The sequence below is a fragment of the Vanacampus margaritifer genome, chromosome 20 (assembly GCF_051991255.1).
Source record: "Vanacampus margaritifer isolate UIUO_Vmar chromosome 20, RoL_Vmar_1.0, whole genome shotgun sequence".
NCBI lineage: Eukaryota > Metazoa > Chordata > Actinopteri > Syngnathiformes > Syngnathidae > Vanacampus > Vanacampus margaritifer.
Window position 1 is genome coordinate 16,398,591 of NC_135451.1, and position 19,528 is coordinate 16,418,118.

Consider the following 19,528-nt stretch of genomic DNA (forward strand, 5'->3'; position numbering starts at 1 on the left):
GCCAGCCGAGAGACGTAGTCTCTCCAGCGTGTCCCGGGTCGTCCCCGGGGCCTCCCGCCGGTGGGACATGCCCGGAAGACGGCGTCCGAACGAGATGCCCGAGCCACCTCAACTGGTTCCTCTCAACGTGGATTCCTCTCCCTGATTTGAACTACTACTTTAAAACCCAAAGCCATGTTTGAAACCCTGGCTTGCGACCTGAATTTGAAAGCCCGACCCTTGTTGGAAAGACTCATTTCAAACAGCCCTGAAAGCTGCTTTAATTGTTTAGCGAGTTGCTAATTCCGACATGAATCTCCAAACGGCAACGGTTCCATTTGATGTGAAGCCTTCAGATGGAAATGGAAACGCAAGCACGGAGGCGAATGTATGACAGGCTGTTGAAATATTCACGCACTGCGACTATTTTAGGGGCTGAACGAGCCGGAGTGACTAAGCAGGCCCGGAAGGACGCAGAGTCAGGATTAATTGCGCTGGCGCGGGCCATCGGGCACCCACGGCTAACGTGGGAGTGCGGTTTTCCCACTGCACCTGCGAGTGCGTGAGCCTTAAATAATCTCATGTTAGCCCACTTTCAATGTGGGACGGACGCGTTCACTGGCATTCTGCAGTATAGGAAATAAAAACAATTAAAGTGCATATTGTCCATAAAAAGTGGTGGAATAGCTACATACAATTTAAAACAAAATTTCGTTAAAAGTAAAAATCAATTAATAATAAATATAAACACTATGATCACTTTAAATTTTATTTTGTTTTTTACAATAATAATAAATATCATAAATATTAATTAATTAACATAAATTCATTGCATTTTTATTTTAAAAAAATTTGGTAAAAATACCGTTTTTAAAGTCCTTTATATTAATGAAATTTGTGTTTTCTTGTTTCTTATCCTGTGCAAGTACCAAAATTGTGAAACAAAAAAAATACATCTACTAGTTGTTTTTAAAAGTAAAAACTTGAAATTGTATTATGTCCATTTTTCGTTAGTCTGTATTGGGGGAAAAAAGTTTCTAATTTATGACTGAAAAGTATTCACAGCGCCTCACTTTTTCCAAATAAATAAAATATTAAATAATAATAATATCAACAGAAGCATTGCGAGTTCTTTAAAATTTATTGCAAAACTAATGTATATTCTATTCATTTCAATGGGAAAAGATGATTTGAAAAGTGTTTGCGTTTTCAATTACTCACAAATAGAATTAAAATTCCGAGGCAATATTCACGATATTGGGATGATTTCTCTAATCCCGACATGTGTCATTGCTTGTCAATCCAGTTGTTATTTTGGCGAAGGGCAGGCCAGCAAACACAAAACAGGTTAGTGCGTCCTGTCCCGCACCTTCAAATTGCACCCTCGCTTTGTCCGCACTATATCATCCGTCGTAATCCCGCCAGCTGCCCCCCCCCCCCCCCCCTCGTGGCACGGGCCACTCAATCAGACCCGCTGCCCTTCTATTCGGCGTGACAAATAGTCGCCTCCCTGCCAAGCTGACAAAATGAAGGCGAGAGCAGCGGACACAGCAAATATTGCTGAAATGGGGAAAAACACCACGTCTATGTCGCAATGCCGCCGCGATGGCCAAAGGTGCTTTGCGTCGCTCGCTTCTCGACGCCTGTACCTTGACGCAAACATGTCGGGTTGTGCTCTCCTGAGATGAACCCCACACACTTTGGATTTTGCCATCTGTCTATTTGGAAAATATATCGCTGGCTGAAATATAAAGATGGCTAAAGCGCAGAGGGTGATGTGCAAAAATGGAAGGTGAATAACTGAAAAGGTCATTGGAAAAAAGCTCACACCATTGGTAAGTGCTCTCAGTATGCTAACGTGCTAATGTGCAAAGTAATTTCATAAAATAAACATTAAAAAAAGACGTTGTTGTAATGTGTTTTTTATCAAAATATCAGAATAATCAAAATAAAGTTTTCGTCATTTTTGCTTTATTTCATTGTACATTGTGCTGCTCCTACTTAGGTGAGTGTGACTTGGCCACCTGGGGGCAGTATAATACAGACAAAGACACACATGTGAAGAAGAGTTTCACAGCAATCTGCAGTAAGATGTCATTTTTTGTAAAGGATTAAAAAGAAATATTTGCCATTTCCATGATGCTAATTGTTAGCAACTAGCAAGCTAACAACATCTTTACTTGTCTGGCTAATGTTGAACTAACTAGCAGTTTTCTGTCATTATGTGTGTACCTTTTACAATATACAAGCTAAGGCTTACTCAGAAGTGGTAGCTCGCTAGGTAGCCACATCCAATTCTTGCATAATACTTGATGGTAAATTATTCCAAGCTAGCTGTTAACTGCAAAAACGAACGGCACGAAAATTGTCCCTGCATGCATCTGAATTATCGAGGCTTGTCCTCCAGAAGCAATGAAAAATAGCCCAAAGTGTGTTATCTTTTAAATTACAACGCGTCATTGCTTCGCTATGCGTCAAACAGACCTTGAAATTGTATTTTCAGTGGGAGACCTTATTGATATTATCGAGAGTTTGATTGTGTTTACGTGGCCGAGGAGCAGGAAGAAGGACGCTGGCGTTAATGTCGCGAAAAAACAACTTCTGTCAAAAGTGCCCTGGCAAGCGATTTCTAATCACCAGGGGTGGGAAATGCATGCATACATTTGACACCCTACCCCAAACCCCTGCTTTACTGGATTTTGACTGATTATGCAAGGCCCGTAGAATATTGTGTTCTGTTGCTATAAAAACATGTTTCCGTTTTGCAGCAATTCGTATTAGAATATCGCTAAATTTCATCATCATTCACAAATCTGTTTAGAACTGTGGGTAAATGAGCTTGTTTGCAACATGGCCCTGGTTGATCTCTTATGCCCTGCTGCCATCTGCTGGCTCGTTATTGTAATTACTACCATTGCTACACCCGTTCTCTGCAGTTCAGAGGCTGCATCAAAGCCTTCTGTATACTCTAGCATACAGAAAAACATTAAAAAACGTTTAAGTATGTCTTTGGGACACTTAAAACATTTTAAATAGAAAGTATTTATACGTTTTTGGGAGCAAATGAGTTAAAAATCCAATGTCGTCCTTTGGCAAAAAAGTTTGTCTATGCACTAAAACTGTCAAGATTCTTTTTGATGGCTCTACTAGTGAGTAGGTTTTTCTGACACGCGTTTTGCAATAAAACTTCAAACTAGCACAAAGCTAACAAAGGCTCATTTTATTGATGTCAAGTGGGTGTTTTCCGAGCCATCAGGTGGTGGTTAAAACCACTCGGAAGAATCATGGCAACAAACAACTAACCATTTAAGGGGGGGTTAAAAGCATCCCGTCTGTTCCTAATGAGAAGCTCGTTTCTGTGTCAAGTGTTTTGTTGACGCGCGGTGGCCTGAAAAAGAGCCGCCGCCGTCGCAGTAATAAATAAATGGCTGGCTCTCTTCAATGACAGCCAAAAATGTGTCGGCTTCTTGGCGCGGCTCCCTCCGTCAAATAATGAAGAAGTTGTTTGGTGTTGTCGTCGTCCTCGCTGCCAAATTGAGATTTTCAAGGGCACTTTTGGGCGTAAAAAAAAAAAAAAAACTACACCGGAGGTGGTTCGTGACATTTAAGGCCGTTACAGCAACGTGCATTCATCATTTTTGTGAATAAATGCACGGAATGCACATTAGTGGAGTCATTGATACACAAGAACACCGAAGGTAAATCAAGTTAGGGAAAGGTTGGTGGCTAAGGTCAACGTAGGTCGGCACTGTAGATTGGTCACTAGGTTGATAAAAGAGACCTTTAAACAGTAGGCAGAAAACGACAACAGAGCAATAAATAGAATTGTTTCCTGTTGCCTGACTGGACCTTCAGACAAGCATTAAGTTTGCAGCCCTAACTTTTAAAACCGTCTCCCTCCGTGACTGCAAATGCACACAAAGACTATTTCTCTTATCGCACTTAGTATGCACGAGTGTGAGATGGAAACGGGGATGCTCGCGTTCATCCATTTGCTACCTGGTGTCGGCGGGGCCGAGGCTGCCGAGGCCAACGCTTTATCTTCCCGCTCGGCCGGCCGGCCGGGTGCGACAGGCTGCGTCTGTTGACAAATGCTTCCGCTCCTTGCAGATAAACGGAATCAGCTCAACGGGGAACGCTCAGGTGGGCGCGCTCGTTTCGTGATTTGATGCCAAGTCGGATCGCGGCATCGCCGTCAATCTGACAAAACCGAACAAGACCACCGCGGAAGACTATAGAAGCCAAGTTACTTATTATGTGACCGGGGAAGTTAAGATTGACGAAGCAGCCCGTCCCATATTTTAGGTCGTAAGTACAACTCATTTCAACAGAATGTAAAAAAAATGATCAACAGAAAAGGAAGTGGTTGCATCGAAAAGATAGTCAAATAAATCTAGGAATTGATGGATAGTCAAGGTAGAGGTTAATAAGGTGCACAAGTAAAGTCATGTTTGGTAATGAATGGCTAAGCTAAGTTAGCTACTGTATGGTAAGGGCAAGTCGTGTAAAGGTAGGTGGGTAAGTAGAGGTAGGTTGCTAAGGTAAAGTTGGGTAATAATGTAGAAGTGAGTTAAGGTGAGTTGTGGGTAAGTAGAGGTAGGTAAGAAAGGGAAAGGTAGATAAGTTCATGTTAGAGTTGGTTAAGTGTGGGCACTTGGTAAATTAAGGGTAGACAGAGCAACGGTAACATATAAATTAGGGGTGGGGGAAAAAAAACGGTTTGAACCGGAAAATCCTTTTTCGGTTTAAAAGATGCGAGTGCATCCAACCAAATTAAACAGTTCCATTTTAAAATCTATCGAGGTACCAAATCGTCTTTTATTGGACCGAGATGCATCTTAGAAGTAAATGCCAAATTGATAGTACTGACAAGTTCAGAAAAAATCATACCCTCTCAAAATGAGCCGTACCGTATCCAATCGATTTCGAATCCCACTGAGTCAAATTGAATCGAATCATTCCACATGCACGAATTGAAAACCGTGTCAAATCGTCTTTTGTGGAGTGATGTTGGGTTTCTAGACAGATTCTAAAAAGATAGATATGATACCGTAGAAAGACAGCTCAATTGATAGCCGGGTATGATATCAATGTGACACCGTGCTGCGTCTGCAAAGTCATTTGAGTTTGTGTCCCGTTCTGACACACAAACAGATCACTTGAGATTGTATTTTTTTTTCCCCCGCCAGTGATGCAATAGCCATGAAACACGGGCAGTAGCGGCGGGCGCGGCGGGCGGCTGACACTTAACGTCCGCCTTTGACGTATTGCGCCATTAACAACAAAAGCTTCTCGCCGCCCGAGGAGACGGGACAGGACGGCATCTCGGACCCGCGCATCCCTCAGCAGCAGACGGATACCTCTCGCGCCCGTCTCCAGACGCTAATAGTCAATTGATTCATTTGCGATATGGCCCACAGTCAGCCGGCGAGGGAGCCGGCTGGCGCTGCGGCCCTCAAATCCCACCCCCGCACATCTCTTTCAGTCTCATCCGTCTTATTAAAACGTGACGGCCGAGAAGCCCCTCGCACCGTCTTCTCTGATGGTGCCGAGAAAAACAATTTAAAGGGATTCACGGCGCTTTATAAGCCGTGACTCCGCTGGGAGGAAAAAACTCAAGAGGTCTGAGATGAGACGGACCTCCCGATCAATCGCGGCCGCTGCACCGTTTTCTCCTGCGTTGATTGACAAACGCACGCCTCAATTGGCCGCCTCCAAAATCCGAGATGCCAAATTTGGCCGCGATGTTCGGATATTCCAACTGAGGCGGCTCTGAACGCCAAACTTTGGAGTCTTTTTGTTTGGAGTGTGCAGTCGTCTGGAAGACACACCGAGAGCTACGGAAGTCTCGGGTTTAACCGGTAGCCCCTCATGGCCCCTGCAGGGCGGACCAGAGAGAGCTTCATTGAAACCTTAAAACCGCAGAAACAAAATTTAGACCGGATGAGGCCACTTTGATTTCGATGCCTGTCCTTTAAACGGACTGAGCGAGAGCCAGGAGAAAACTAATTGTTTAGCTTCCTCTCGTGCCTTAGAGCAGGCCACTTTTAAAACCCTGTATTATTCGTACCCCCCTTGGGGATGCTGACAGAGTCTTTTAAAACAGCTTTTTTTTCCAAATGGAAATTGTCCAATTTTCAGTTGAACATAAAACTTTATGGCGCACAAATTAACATTTGAGCTTTTTATTTTGCGTTTAATGCGGCGCACCCGCTGGAGGGACTTTGTGCACCCCTTGTTTGGGAATCCCTGCCTCACACGCGGCAGCATGCTTTGCTCAATTTCTATTCCACTAACTTTGAGCAATTAGCCAGCTGTAATAAATACGTGGTTGCTTTTGTTGTTTATTCATCAAAGCAACCTTGTGCGATGAGTCACAAGTCGAAGCGTTTTTTTGTTTCAGGATAAGCAACGATGACAATGGCGAATATTGCGAAACATCAAGTTGTCACAATCGCTTCCATTTTGGATTTCCGAATAACCTTGGGCGACGACCCACGGGTTGCCTCGCCAAGGACCCCATTTTTGTTGTCTTGCCTTGTGATGACAAACATAATTGTTGACAGATGTTGCTTATGTCCCAAAGTATCAGCTACAAGTGCTTGCTAATGTAAGTTTGCTCAGGACATTCAAGTATTCGTTTCAGATCGGCGCACCGGGATTTCCCCTCGCTTGACATACCAATGAACTTTTCCATAACCGACATGCCGGTCGTTAAAAACACGCGGAATCAAAAATGACGTCATTCTACCTTTAAATAATAGTCGGGGAATCCTTTTTACGGCGCTCGAGTGACTCTGAGGTCGACTGGGCCGGAAACCCGCAGGCGACGATTATCACCGCGAGAAACCACCTTCGCCGTTTCTCCGTGAAATCATATCTTTTTGCTTGGTGATTTTAACGACCAGTAGCGGATTTGTTTGTTTTTTTCCCCAAATGCGGAAACTCGGGGATGAAATCAGCCAATAACCAAACCGCCGCACGCGCACAAAGCCCGCAGCTTTTCTGCCATGTTTTGACGTGTGAACGGTCGCCCGTGGCAATGCGGGAGGGGAAGAGCGTGGAGCGCGCTTCACAGGGCAACGGGGGGGAATCGTGATTTGATTTCCTGCTGAATTCATAAGCTTGCTCACTTAGAAAGAAATTAACTCATTTTATACCACTGCACTCATCTAGCTGCTTTTGGTGCCTCCTGTTATGTTCTAGGCCAAATTGACCCGATTAAAAAAAAAGAAAAGAAAAGAAAAGAAAAGCCCTAACTTTTTCTTAGAAAATAATTGTTTTTTTTAGAATATCAAATAAAATGCTGGATGGGTGTAACTAGATTTCAGACGGGGCTGTCGCCAACCCCCCCCAAATGACAATATAATAAATTTGCTTCTTTTTTTTAGCATATAAAATTTACAATTGAACAAGATTGTAGAGTGGAATTGTGTTGATGTTATTGCACAACGGTAAATGATAATCTACTGTAAGGTTAAATACACATTTTTAAAGATGTGTTTGTTAACTCAGGCAATTTACCGTTTTTTTTTTAGCACTCATCAGCTTGGCCCATCTGTCGTTTGCAAATCAACAACCTCATCCAAACAATGCCTGTCATCCACAGACTCACAAAAAATATATATTTTTATTTTATTTACATGTATTTTATTGTTTTTAAAAAGTTGCATATAAAAAAAAAAAAAAGATTCCCAGTCTTTTTTTCTGCTGTTTACTGCTTGACCTCTTTACCAAATGTTTGCTCGCATCAAACTGCAGTTGGCGAGATGATGAAAATTGACTTCAGGGCTTCTTTTCCTATTCAGCGCCTTGATGTGTTAGGCTGATAATCACCACCGAATTACAGTCAAGCGAAGGATTGGACCATTTAAAGCGCGCATGTCAAAACCGCGCTGCCTTCACTCAAATCTACTCTTTGACTGCAAAGGTTAGCGGCTCTCCAAAAGCAAATCAAGAGTCAGTTAAGTTGCACTTTAATTAGGAAAGACCAAAACAACAACAACAACAAAGAGCCGTCAGCCGGACAGGAAAGGACATAAGGAGAAGGCTATTAGCATGTAGCGGCGTGGCAAAAATATGGCTAATTTAGTTTGAGTTCCACGACAAAGAGGAAGCCGTTCAACTTGAAATCTCTTGTTTAGGGTTAAGTTCCAAACCATCTTGTTGAGTAACGTGGATGTGAACATATGAGGACATACTACAGCATTTGCAGGCTATAGCATTAGCCACGGCTGTGTACAGTGGCTAATGCTTTGATGCTAATGACAAGTATGCTAGCAATGTGCTTCTGATGACTAGATTTTGTTACAGTTTGTTTGAACCAGCCCTGTGACTGTTTTGACTGTGAGCAGGTCTGCAGAAGCGCTGAAGGGGAAAAAAAGCCTTTCACTAAACAAGGGTCATTAGAGCAATTATTATTGATGAAAATAGCTCATGAATAATTAAACGCCTTTGTGCAATGTTCAACCAGTGAATCATATATTTTAACATTGAGATTCAACTCAGCTGCAACATCCTCTAGCCACAGGCTGAGCTGCACTGTGTTTGTCTGCAGAGTAGACATTAAGGCTTCTAATGGCGTCCGACCTTCTCCACGGCATCGCACCCGAGAGAAAAATGTCACACTAGTTGCTCATGTTTCATGTGCTTGTAGAGAAGCACAAGAAGCACACTCTCTCCTCAATAATGGAAGCTTCACCCAGAGCATTCTGGGGAAATTCCATTTTAAACCCAAGAGCCGGTGGCACTTTTCTGGCCCAGATCAATTCCCCGTAAAAGCTCCAGTGGCCAACAAAGCGTTCCCGGAGGGCCGATTTGGGAACGTGTTAGCCATTTTACAAAGTGGGAAAAAAACAGGCCGTCCTACCCTCGGGGAAGATTTGCAGTGACGTGCAGTGAGCTCGAGGACGCGCACACCAATTACAAACGAGTGTGTGGGCAGGCGAGTGGACGACGTATCCGAGGGTGACCATATTTTCATTTCCAAAAAAAGAGGACCTCCAGATACTTGATACTCAGATACAAGATGCCATACATTCAACTAGTTTAACATTTGCCTCCTCTGTATGGGTAGAACAAAAAACATTACTCTTTTTAAGTCTTACATTTTTTGCTCCACAATCTTTTTTTTTTAACTTGGAGCGGGGTTCGTACCCATTGCATCCGGTGCGGCACCTCAACACTTGCCACTCAGCAAAAGATCATGCGCAGTCTGCCAGCCACAGTAAACGTTGCAGTGCACCATTTGCCGCACAACGAAAAACGGACCATTTCAAACCCGCCCGGACGTCCGGAAAGAATGTAATAAAGTGAATATCTCCCTGTAAAACAATCCAACCCCTCACAAAATCAAGCTAGCAATAGCAATAGCAATAGCAATAGCCAAACACCACGCAAAGCGAAACAGCCAGTTAATCGAAGCACCTTCACAACGCCAATCTTTCCTTTTGCACCAAAGTACGAATAATTCTTTGTCCCTTACTTTGCTGAAGACCCGGTAGGTAATGCGTTGGTCTCCCCATCCTTCAAAAGCTGACGTTTTCCATCAAAAGGAAGGCGTGAAAATTGTTTGAAATTCTCCAGCGTGGCGTCATCTTACCGCTTTGCTGTGCACTAAGTGTGTTTTGAATTCACGAATGCACTGTGCGAACGTACGCTCATAAGAATAATCCAGCGGCGTAAAAAGGCTGCGTAGCGAGCGGCCTGTTTGCGTAAAGGACTTTTCTACTGGGAAACTGACTACGCATGCGCGAACGCACGTCGCTACGGGAAAGCACAGTAGCGGTGTGCCTTCAGGGGGATCATTTTTGCAGCATTTTTGCCTGCAGGCGAGACCAAGTAATGAGTCATTTTTAATTGAGCTGTGAAAATCACCAAATGTTGTCACTTTTAAACCTATAGGTAGTGTAGGCTTTATGAAATGAAAGAAAGAATTAAAATAAATAGAAAAAGCCAAACGGTTTCAACGTTCATTTCAGATGCTTATCCTGACCGCACGTCACTGGACTGTACAGTAAAACAAAAACAAAAAGAAGAGAGCGGTAAAATGTTCAAGAACCACAAATGCTGCCATTTATCACAAGGCCAATTTACTGCTCGGCCAAACCTCCTATTAGTGTTAGCCTGCAGCTTCTGCGCCGCCGAATAACTCGACGGCGGCAACTGCTGCCTGTTCCGCTCTGACACCGTTTTCCCTTTTTGGAAGCTTGCCCGGCGCTCCTAATTACTAAAGTATCATCTCCGCATGCGCTTAATGGAAAGTGGACCAAGGTTAGACGCAAATAAACAGCCTACAGTGCACTGATAAATACACCAAGTGTGTACGTTTTTTTTTTGCGCATTTCCTCACTCTGGAGTCAAAAATATTTTGCTCTGTATAAAATAAGTCTGGTTGTAGCAAATCATAAGTCTGGAAAAACAACAGCAGCAACCTCGGCTGCACATTCTGACACCTGCGTTGTGCTTAATTAAGTCATTCACTGATTTTGCAAGCTCCACAGAATATTGTGTTATATTGCTATAAAAACATGGAACCTCTTTCGTCGGGGAAAAAATATATTTGTATCAGTTTCCATTTTGCAGCAATTAGCCTTAGAATATAGCCAAGTTTCATCATGATTCACAGACCTGTTGAAAAAGAGCTTGTTGCAACATGGCCCTGGTTGATCTCTTATACTCTGCTGCCACCGTTTTTTTTTTGTAATAACTACCATTGTTTTAAGCCACCCTTTTAGGTCAAAAGCTGGATCAAAGCTTTCTGTATGCTCTAGCATTAAAAAAACATATAAATATGTTTTTGGGAGTGAAGGACAAAGTGTTAAAATTTTATTTATACGTTTTGGGGTTTGAATGAGTTAAGTCAGACATGAAATTGTAGATTATTATTTTTTTAAATAGAAGCTGATTTTTGTTGTTTTTTTTATGTTACCTGTTCCTGCCACTTATCTTACCAAATAATGACAATGCCTAAGACGCACATTCCCAAATGTTTATCACCTCCAGCTCCACCTTAAGGCTTTCTTTTGGGGATTACTTTTGGCACGAACACTGCCGGCAAGCTAAGTCAAGAGATCTGCAGACGGCGTCTTGTGACGTGTCCCTGCAATTAAAGCAACAAAGCAGCGTTAATAGCTGTCATCTGCTGCAAAAACATCTGAGAGACGCCTAATTAAAGTGTTCTCTTTTGTGGAACGCACTGTTCCTGATTTCCTGCTCATCTCCCGGGAAAGAAAAAGTTCAAGCATTTCATATGGATAGCTCGGAAAAATACACGAAAACCAAGCAAAGCTATGGGCCCGGGCAAAGTGTTGAAGAGATTGTTGATGTTCAATCAGCCCACAAACGGCTGTCACAAAAACGCCCACGCACGCACGCACGCACCAACAAAAAGTTGCATTTGCTTAAAACAACTAGAAAAGTCAACTCTAAAAAGTTACATGAAATAATCTGACAATAACAAAACACAAGGGACATTTAAGTTGGTTTTCAAGGTGAATCCCTCCATCTGGCAAGGATACTTTTGTTTTTTTTGCTTCCGATTGGGAATTCATCCAATGAGTTCCAAGACCCCCGAAATGCATCCAATTGTCTGCTTCGACACAAAATGGCCGCCTTCCTCTTTCATTTCAAGCATGTGTCTTTGAGACTTTTTCATGCTTCCTGTCATGATAGACATGTCCACTTGAATACCAAGGTGCCAAGTCACATTGGGTTCAAGAGCTGAATTGAAAAAAATTAAATGAACTCAACCTTTTATTAATCTTCCAAGTGACCATTTGGACAAGTTCCCTCATAAAAGTTCGACTTCAACATACCAGCCCTGGAATTCGTCCAAAATGTCTGCTTCCAACCAAAATGGCTGACAGTTGTTGTTGTTGTTGTTGACACGGGTCCTTGAGACTTTCCCGAAGGCACTACCAAGTGAGTTTTGGGGCCTGGTTTTTCAGACCACTAAAATTCAAGACTTTTCCCCAGCATACTTGGTTCTGCCAAAATTGGCAAGCTTTCGGTCATGTTGAGGCCCTCAAAAAGAATCTTCATTCATTAGAAGAATAACAACAAAAGCCGCAAAAGTTCGATGCCAACATCAGCTGGGTCATTTCCCCATTTTCACATCTGCAGAACCGTTTCCTGGCAAGTTCAGGTTCACAAAAGACAAACCCAGCGATTAATATATAAATATTTTAATAGCTAACCAATATGTTGAAGAGCAAACATGACACGATTCACAATTGTTATTTCATGCATACATTGTAAGATATAAACACGCGTGGTATGAATAGATCAAAACAAGAGAACCCGAGGCCAAAAAAAACACGAGCATCTCATGAATATGAATGCACGTGTAGGCTGCAGCGACGGGAAGCAAACAGTCAAGCAAACATATACTTTATACACAATACATTCATTCCGCAAAGCTTATCATCTTGTAATTGAAGCATTTCAAATGATCAGCACAAAGCCTCAACTCACTCACAAAATCGACATCGTTTGACAAGTTTCCTCGGAGATATTTGACATCAAAATTTTTCCGAAGCGCCAAATCAAAGGGCAGTTTTTTTTTGGGGGGGGGGGGGTGCAAGAAAAATGGCACTGGAGTGCCGGCTGTTAAATGGACCCCTGTTGGTCGCCCGCCGACGCACTTTGATGGCGACAAGTGTGCTTTGGTACGAGCACTTTGACAGGAAATGAGAAAACGCCTTCCTTCAGCTGCCGGCATTTCACTTTTCGAGGTGAGACGCAAACTGGCTTTTCGATTCACATCAGGTCCGTGTGAGCTCATTTTGTGCCACATTGACTCCAAAATAATGAAAATAAATGTGCCAGTAACATCCATTAACTCTTTGACTGCCAAAAACGTTAAATAACGTTTAGTAAAATCCTATGGAGGAGTGCCAAAGACGTTAAAAGACGTTTGTTTCCAAACAGAGGTGAAACTAACCATTTTCTATTGTTGATTACTGAAAAACGGAATAAGGTAGAAACAAACTTTTTTTTTCTGATGAAAGATGAGAGTCCAATTTTTCATTTGGTAGTATGTGTGTTTCCATAGTTAATTTTCTGTGGACCTTGAAAGATCAGTCAAAATGCTTAAATCGACTGGCACCCACGGCATCCCTTTTCTGAAAATGTCTGGCAGTCAAAGAGTTAATCACATTTTATTTTTATTTTTTTAAACGCACACATTGTGAGGAACCCAGTTGAGGTGGCTCGGGCATTTGGTTCGGATGCCTCCTGGACGCCTCCCTGGGGAGGTGTTCCGGGCATGTGCTACCGGCGGGGAGGCCCCGGGGACGACCCAGGACACGCTGGAGAGACTATGTCTCTCGGCTGTCCTGGGAACGCCTTGGGGTCCCGTCGGAGGAGCTGGCTGAAGTGGCTGGGGAGAGGGAAGTCTGGGCTTCCCCGCTAAAGCTGCTGCCCCCGCGACCTGACCCCGGATAAGCGGAAGAAGACGGACGGATGGACACACATTGCATGAGGTAAAATTCCAATTGCACAAACTTTGGAGCTTGAGGTCAAATTTAGAGTTGAGGTCAAATTCTGGGTCATTCCAATTACACGTTAAAAAAAATTCAAAGCAAAATTCAGTCATTTAAAATTTCACAACAAAGAATTTTTTAGGTCAAATTCAGAGTCATTCGAATTGTTATAAAACTTGAGGAAACATTGAAACTTGCTCATTTGTTTTAGGAAAAAAGACTGCAGGAAGTCGAGTCAAATTGGTCAAATGACGTAATGCTTGACATTTTTGATCGAAAAAACAATGACAAATAAGATAAGTTGCATTCGGAGCTCCTCGACAGTTGACTAGAAATCGCATTTTGTTAAACATGGCAGTCGCAAGTTCCAAAAACATTGCTGGTTAAGCTTCCGCAAAAACTCGGGCAAAATCGATTTACCAGAAGAATGCGCGCGCGACGCCGAATCACTAATTCATCTTTAGCGGCGATTGTAATCGGCACGCCAGGTGCTTTCCGCGCCGTGAGCCTGCGACAAATGAGGGTCGTTCGCCGGCGTCGTTCATCACGTTGAGTAATGGAAGAGCGGCTTACAAATTTCATGTTAATGCGCTGTTTGGTTACGGCGTGATTGGATTTTAATTTACGACGCGAAGGGAGTCGTCCTCCCGCAGACGCTGGCATCAATCTCCGCGTCTTCCCGGGCTTGGGGTGAAAGGTGGCTCTGCTCTGATTCAACTTTGATGTGCAATACATTTTCATGCCATCATTATTTAAGCAATGTTTGTTTTTTTTATTCCGATACTTAAGTATTAATGTTACAACGGCTTAAACGTTTTTTTCCCCCTTTTGTCTGTAAGTGGGGGGCTTTAGGACCCAGATGCGGGAAGGCAGAGCGAGGAGGCAGAGGTGTGGTCCACAAGAAGGATTTAATTTCTATTCAAAAAAGGATCTTCAAAAGTACAAAATAAAACTGATCTAACAAAACATGGAAGCAAAACATGGCGAAACAACTTAGGAAAAACTAACAGCAACAATGAACCGAACCAGACAGGGGGGAGACACCTGACTAAATACACCAACACTAATGACATAACAAGACACACCTGGCTGAGGGCACTGATTGGATGACACATGAGGGTAATGGGGACACAGGTGGAAACAATCAGGGATCAGGGTTGACAAAGACACCAAACAAGGAAGGGCAAGTGACCTGAAACGAGAGGAGTCAGACTTTTCACAATAAAACAGGAAATGACAAGACAAGGGGAAAACACAAGGAAAACAGAAGCTAAGCATGACAGGGAGTAAACAAGACTGAAAATAAACATGACACCTTTAACTTTTACATACAATAAATGAATCATCTTTTTATGGATTTATATATATGATATTAAATTATATTTTATTATAATGTTATAGTGGCTCACAAAAAAAATAATAAAATACCTCTGCCTTGTTTTTGAAGAAATTTAATGTTGGTACTTGGAGAGAATTTTTTTATTTTATTTTTTTTTTTAGGTGGTACTCAAATGCAATCCCGCATTTCGCCAGCTGTTTGGGGTCGACCCGGTTCAATCAAGTCCAATGGATTATCTGTACGGGCGAGGTGACGCAATCCCGCCGTGCGGACCGATGCGGGCCGCACGGCTTCTTCTGGCGTCCACTCGGCGAGCATTCCGTGCTCGCCAAGTGGAAGACTTTGCAGCAAAAACATCAATGGGCCAGAAGAGGCCTGGCGTTGTCACGGTCACGAAAAAAAAACATTTGTGAAAACCAACTGGGAGATTTTGTCAAAGAAGATATTGTTGAAAACATCCCGAAAATCTCATTTGCATTTGAATTTTCTGTTACATTTTAATGCGTCTTGTGCGAGATGATCAGGTGTGCTTCTGGGAATGATCTTGAATTTGGACGTCCACGAACGGATAAGCTGCAAAAATGAAGCCAAAATACTGTTTTTGTTTTTTTCTTCCACCTGACAGCATTTGCCACTGCGAGGCCCGACGGGTACTTGAAAATCGAAGCCCTCTTGCAGGTGAATCTGGTCAAAGCTTCGCTAATGCGTCATAAAGCCGCCCCGCATTGAAAACAGCCCGAAGCTTTTTTTTTTTCAGTGATGGATTGAGTTGATATGGAAAATCTTGCCTGGTCTCATCTCGGACGCGAGATCTCATGCGGGCTCTCGCCGCATTTTTCGCACCATTTTGCAAACCACGCAATCGATCGGAGTGGCTGTCCTCTTAACAAGAACGAGCCGCAGCTCTCCGAGTGCAATAATAAAAAAAAAACAGCTTGTGTTGCCATGGCGATAATGGTAGAAGCCATTGTCTCCTTATTGCCCCCTCCCCCCACCGCACTCCTCCGCCGCGCCGCGTTGATAATCGCAGTTATTTTGGCATCGGCAGGAGAGTGAAAAAGTCACGCTGCAACCAACGCAATGAACTTCATATGTCGACGTGACTGACTTATTAATATGCTCTCGAAATTCGGACATGCCTGTTTGCTGCAAAAAAAGTAAAAACATAAAAAGTGATATCTTAAAAATCAGCAATATATCATTCATGCCAACATGAATTAAAAAAAAAAAGATCCAAAAGCTTTGATGGGCAAATTGTTACATGTGCACGCCGGGCCAGCGGGCGGCAATCATCAGCGAGAGCGAAGGTCGCGGCCGGCTGACGCGTGGGCGTCGGCGTGATGTTCAATCAGACACACCAGTTGCACTGCAGCGGGTCGCACCTTGGCACGAGGCTTCCCAGCGGGGAGAACTCGTGCTCGGGAAACCAGGAATGATCATGAATAACGGACGCTCGAGCGAAAGGAAGAAAAATGCAACAGCCGGGCTCATTTCATGAGGAAAAATAAAAGGATTTATCTTGCACTTTTCTATTTAAAAAAAAAAAAAAAAGATTTGAAAGATGCTCTCGTAATGCGAAGACATTTTTAGCATCTGAACAGATCATTCAAATGTGGGAGAACTAAATCACCACACGGTTTTTCGACGTGGAAATACGCTCATTACTTTAGTACTTTTTTTTTTACTTTTAACTCTTTGACTGCCAGACGTTTTCAGAAAAGGGATGCCGTGGGTGCCAGCCGATTTAAGCGTTTTTGACTGATCTTTCAAGGTCCACAGAAAATTATGTGTTTGGACTATGGAAACACACATACTACCAAATGAAAGATTGGACTCTCATCTTTCATCAGAACAAAAAGTTTGTTTCTACTTTATTCCGTTTTTCAGTAATCAACAATAGAAAATGGTTAGTTTCACCTCTGTTTTGAAAAAACGTCTTTTAACGTCTTTGGCACTCCTCCTTAGGATTTTACTAAACGTTATTTAACGTTTTTGGCAGTCAAAGAGTTAATAGTAATGCATTACTTTTTTGTTTAAGTAATCATCAGAGTAATTGAGTTACTTTTAAAATGAAGTAACTAGTAACTGTGACTAGTTACTCTTTTTTTTGTAACGAGCACAACACTAACAGGTTTAACATTTACGATACGTTACAATAGTAATTACACAAGAAAAATCGCAAAAAAACAAAAATAACGTCCGGTGGAAAATTGTATCCAAATTTTTCTATGCATGGGTCAACTTGACAAGGACAGTTAAGACCCCAAAAGAGCACAATTGAAGGCAAATGGCTTTAGGACCACCTTAACTCATTCACTTCCAGCCATTTTCACTGAAGCAACCCCCTTCGCTCATGGCTGGCTTACTGGATTTTATCTGCTTTTGCAAGGCCCAGCCCACATAATATTGTGTTCTATTGCTATAAAAACATGGAACCCGCCAATAGAAAGATTAGAGTCTCTTCTTTCATCAGGAAAAAAGTATATTTGTATAAGTTTCATCATTATTCACAAACCTGTTGAAAACACTGGCAAAAAGAGCTTGTTGCAACATGGCCCTGGCTGATCTCTTATACTCTGCTGCCACCTGCTGGCCGTTTTTTTGTAATGACTACCATTTGCTTTAAGCCACCTCTTCATGTCAGAAGCTGTATCAAAGCCTTCTGTATGCTTTAGCATAAAAAAACTAACCAAAAAAAAATGTGTAAATACGTTTTTTGGTAGTGAAGGACAAAGTATTTAAAAAAACGTATTTATACGTTTTTGGGTTTGAGCGAGATAAAAAGCAAATTTTTAGCACTTTAACAGAATAGGTGTGTGCTGGTGTTCCAATGCTTGACATTCAGAGAACGTTTCACAGCCAACGATGAGCGCATGAGCCTAATGAGCAAAAATCTCTCTCTTCAAAGCCAACAAGCGTTTCTGGCCAATGATGAGGTCCATTAATCAGCCTTCGTCTCTCACAATTGCCCGGATAACTTTGATAGAGAGCGACTGCTCATGTTACAGTGCGATATTTGAGCTGTAAAATTGCGTTGGCTGGCATTTCGAAGCCATTCAACTCGATCGAATGCCAACTCCGTGTCCTGACCTTGGACATTTTGGAAAGTCCTTCCATTAATGAAGAAAGGAAGCCCGTCGTAATCATAAAAGAAATGTCGGCTCAAAAGCTGAGGACGACTCTGCGAGGAGTGTACGTTGTCGTTAGCGCTCTCTGGCGGTTTATGGAGTTCGGGGAATGAAGTGTCCTGCCGCCCCGGGATACTCGAAAATCACCCAGACAGATAAAGGCAGTCCGACACGGAGCCTCAAAGAAAACACAGCCACAAAGCTGAGTTCCGCTTTGTTTTTATTATGATCTAAAACGAAAAGTACTACGGATAATTTGATTTTTGACGTTTTCTTTTTGCCTAAGGCTCATCGGTCAGAAAGCTTTTTTTTTTACGCTATACGGTGCGTAATTATTTGTCATATTTGAGAAACTCGGGTAGTAAAGTCAAGTTCTGTCAGCGTTTTTTGCGCGAGTGTTCAAAGATTAGCCCAACATACGCTAGTTAGCGTTGGAACTTTTTTTTTTAACAGTAGATAGAATACAAAAACATGGCAATTGGCATGCGTTGCTTACTTGGAACTTCCGTCAGTATTACAAGCATTTTAATACTGAAATAATAAATATATTAACTCTTTGACTGCCAGACGTTTTCAGAAAAGGGATGCCGTGGGTGCCAGCCGATTTAAGCATTTTGACTGATCTTTCAAAGGTCCACTGAAAATGTTGTGTTTGGACTATGGAAACACACATACTACCAAATGAAAGATTAGACTCTCATCTTTCATGAGAAAAAAAAAGTTTGTTTCTACCTTATTCCGTTTTTCAGTAATCAACAATAGAAAATGCTTAGTTTCACCTCTGTTTTGAAACAAACGTCTTTTAACGTCTTTGGCACTCCTCCATAGGATTTTACTTAACGTTATTTAACGTTTTTGGCAGTCAAAGAGTTAAAAAAAAAAAAGGAGAGCAATGATGATGACATGTCAAATCGGTAAAATTACCGAATGAACAATACCGAGCTCTCCAGAAAAAAAAAAAGAAAAACATTTTGACTCCACCTGCAAATGCTACGACAGCTAATATGACCAGGCCAAGCCAGCCAATTAAAACAGCCTCAATCGATAACTTGCTCCTGCATTTAGTTTTTTCCGCCTTGGCTACAATCCAATTCTAAATTAAAGACTCCTGAAGAAGAAAAAAAAAAAAAAATCACAATTCCCACGCGTCGCGGTCAACGTCAATGTGTTTTAATGAAGAATATCGAAGCGTTTATTTTGCGTCACCCCAAGAGACGTTATCAGTGTGACATCGTGTCGTTCCTAAATGTCGGCGAAAGCCAAGTTCTTAATGAAAGCAGACGCAAATCAGGCCGCTACGTCGCTAGCTGCCAACGTCCCGCACGACCGGGACGGCGGGTACGAGGGTGAAACGATTGTCGCCGGGGATAAAAGCGGCAAAGCGAGCGGCGGGGGGGGGGGGGGGGTAGCTTTAGCGCCTGACATCAAATATCCGGGAAATTGCTAGCGTGGCGGCGACGCTCGCGGCAAGAAAAGGGCAGACGAGAAGAGAGGGTCGCTGTCACGCGTCGCACCCGGGAGGAAAGTCGGCCCGCTTTGTGACAAGCGTCACTTTTACAGCCGAGCTTTGCGTGCTTCGAATGCAGAAGCGGGCAAAA

At 42.7% G+C, this 19,528-nt stretch overlaps 2 protein-coding genes across 4 annotated transcripts in view; both read right to left on the minus strand.

Annotated features, from left to right (window-relative positions):
• Window positions 1–9,527, minus strand: part of cdh19 (cadherin 19, type 2) — a 123,302-nt gene extending 113,775 nt beyond the window's left edge. Inside the window, exon 1 of one of the 2 annotated variants that reach the window (XM_077554789.1) lies at window positions 9,464–9,527. The gene's annotated coding sequence lies outside the window, so the exon portion shown is untranslated. The remainder of the gene's footprint in view (window positions 1–9,463) is intronic. The other variant, XM_077554790.1, reaches the window with a different exon arrangement.
• Window positions 1–19,528, minus strand: part of tmx3b (thioredoxin related transmembrane protein 3b) — a 79,823-nt gene that overhangs the window by 17,810 nt on the left and 42,485 nt on the right. Inside the window, exon 16 of one of the 2 annotated variants that reach the window (XM_077554796.1) lies at window positions 14,134–14,655. The exons of the other annotated variant lie outside the window; for it this stretch is intronic. Coding sequence (XP_077410922.1) covers window positions 14,608–14,655 — 48 coding nt within the window. The 3' untranslated portion in view covers window positions 14,134–14,607. Of the gene's footprint in view, window positions 1–14,133; window positions 14,656–19,528 lie in introns of those variants that run through there. 2 annotated transcript variants of the gene reach the window in all.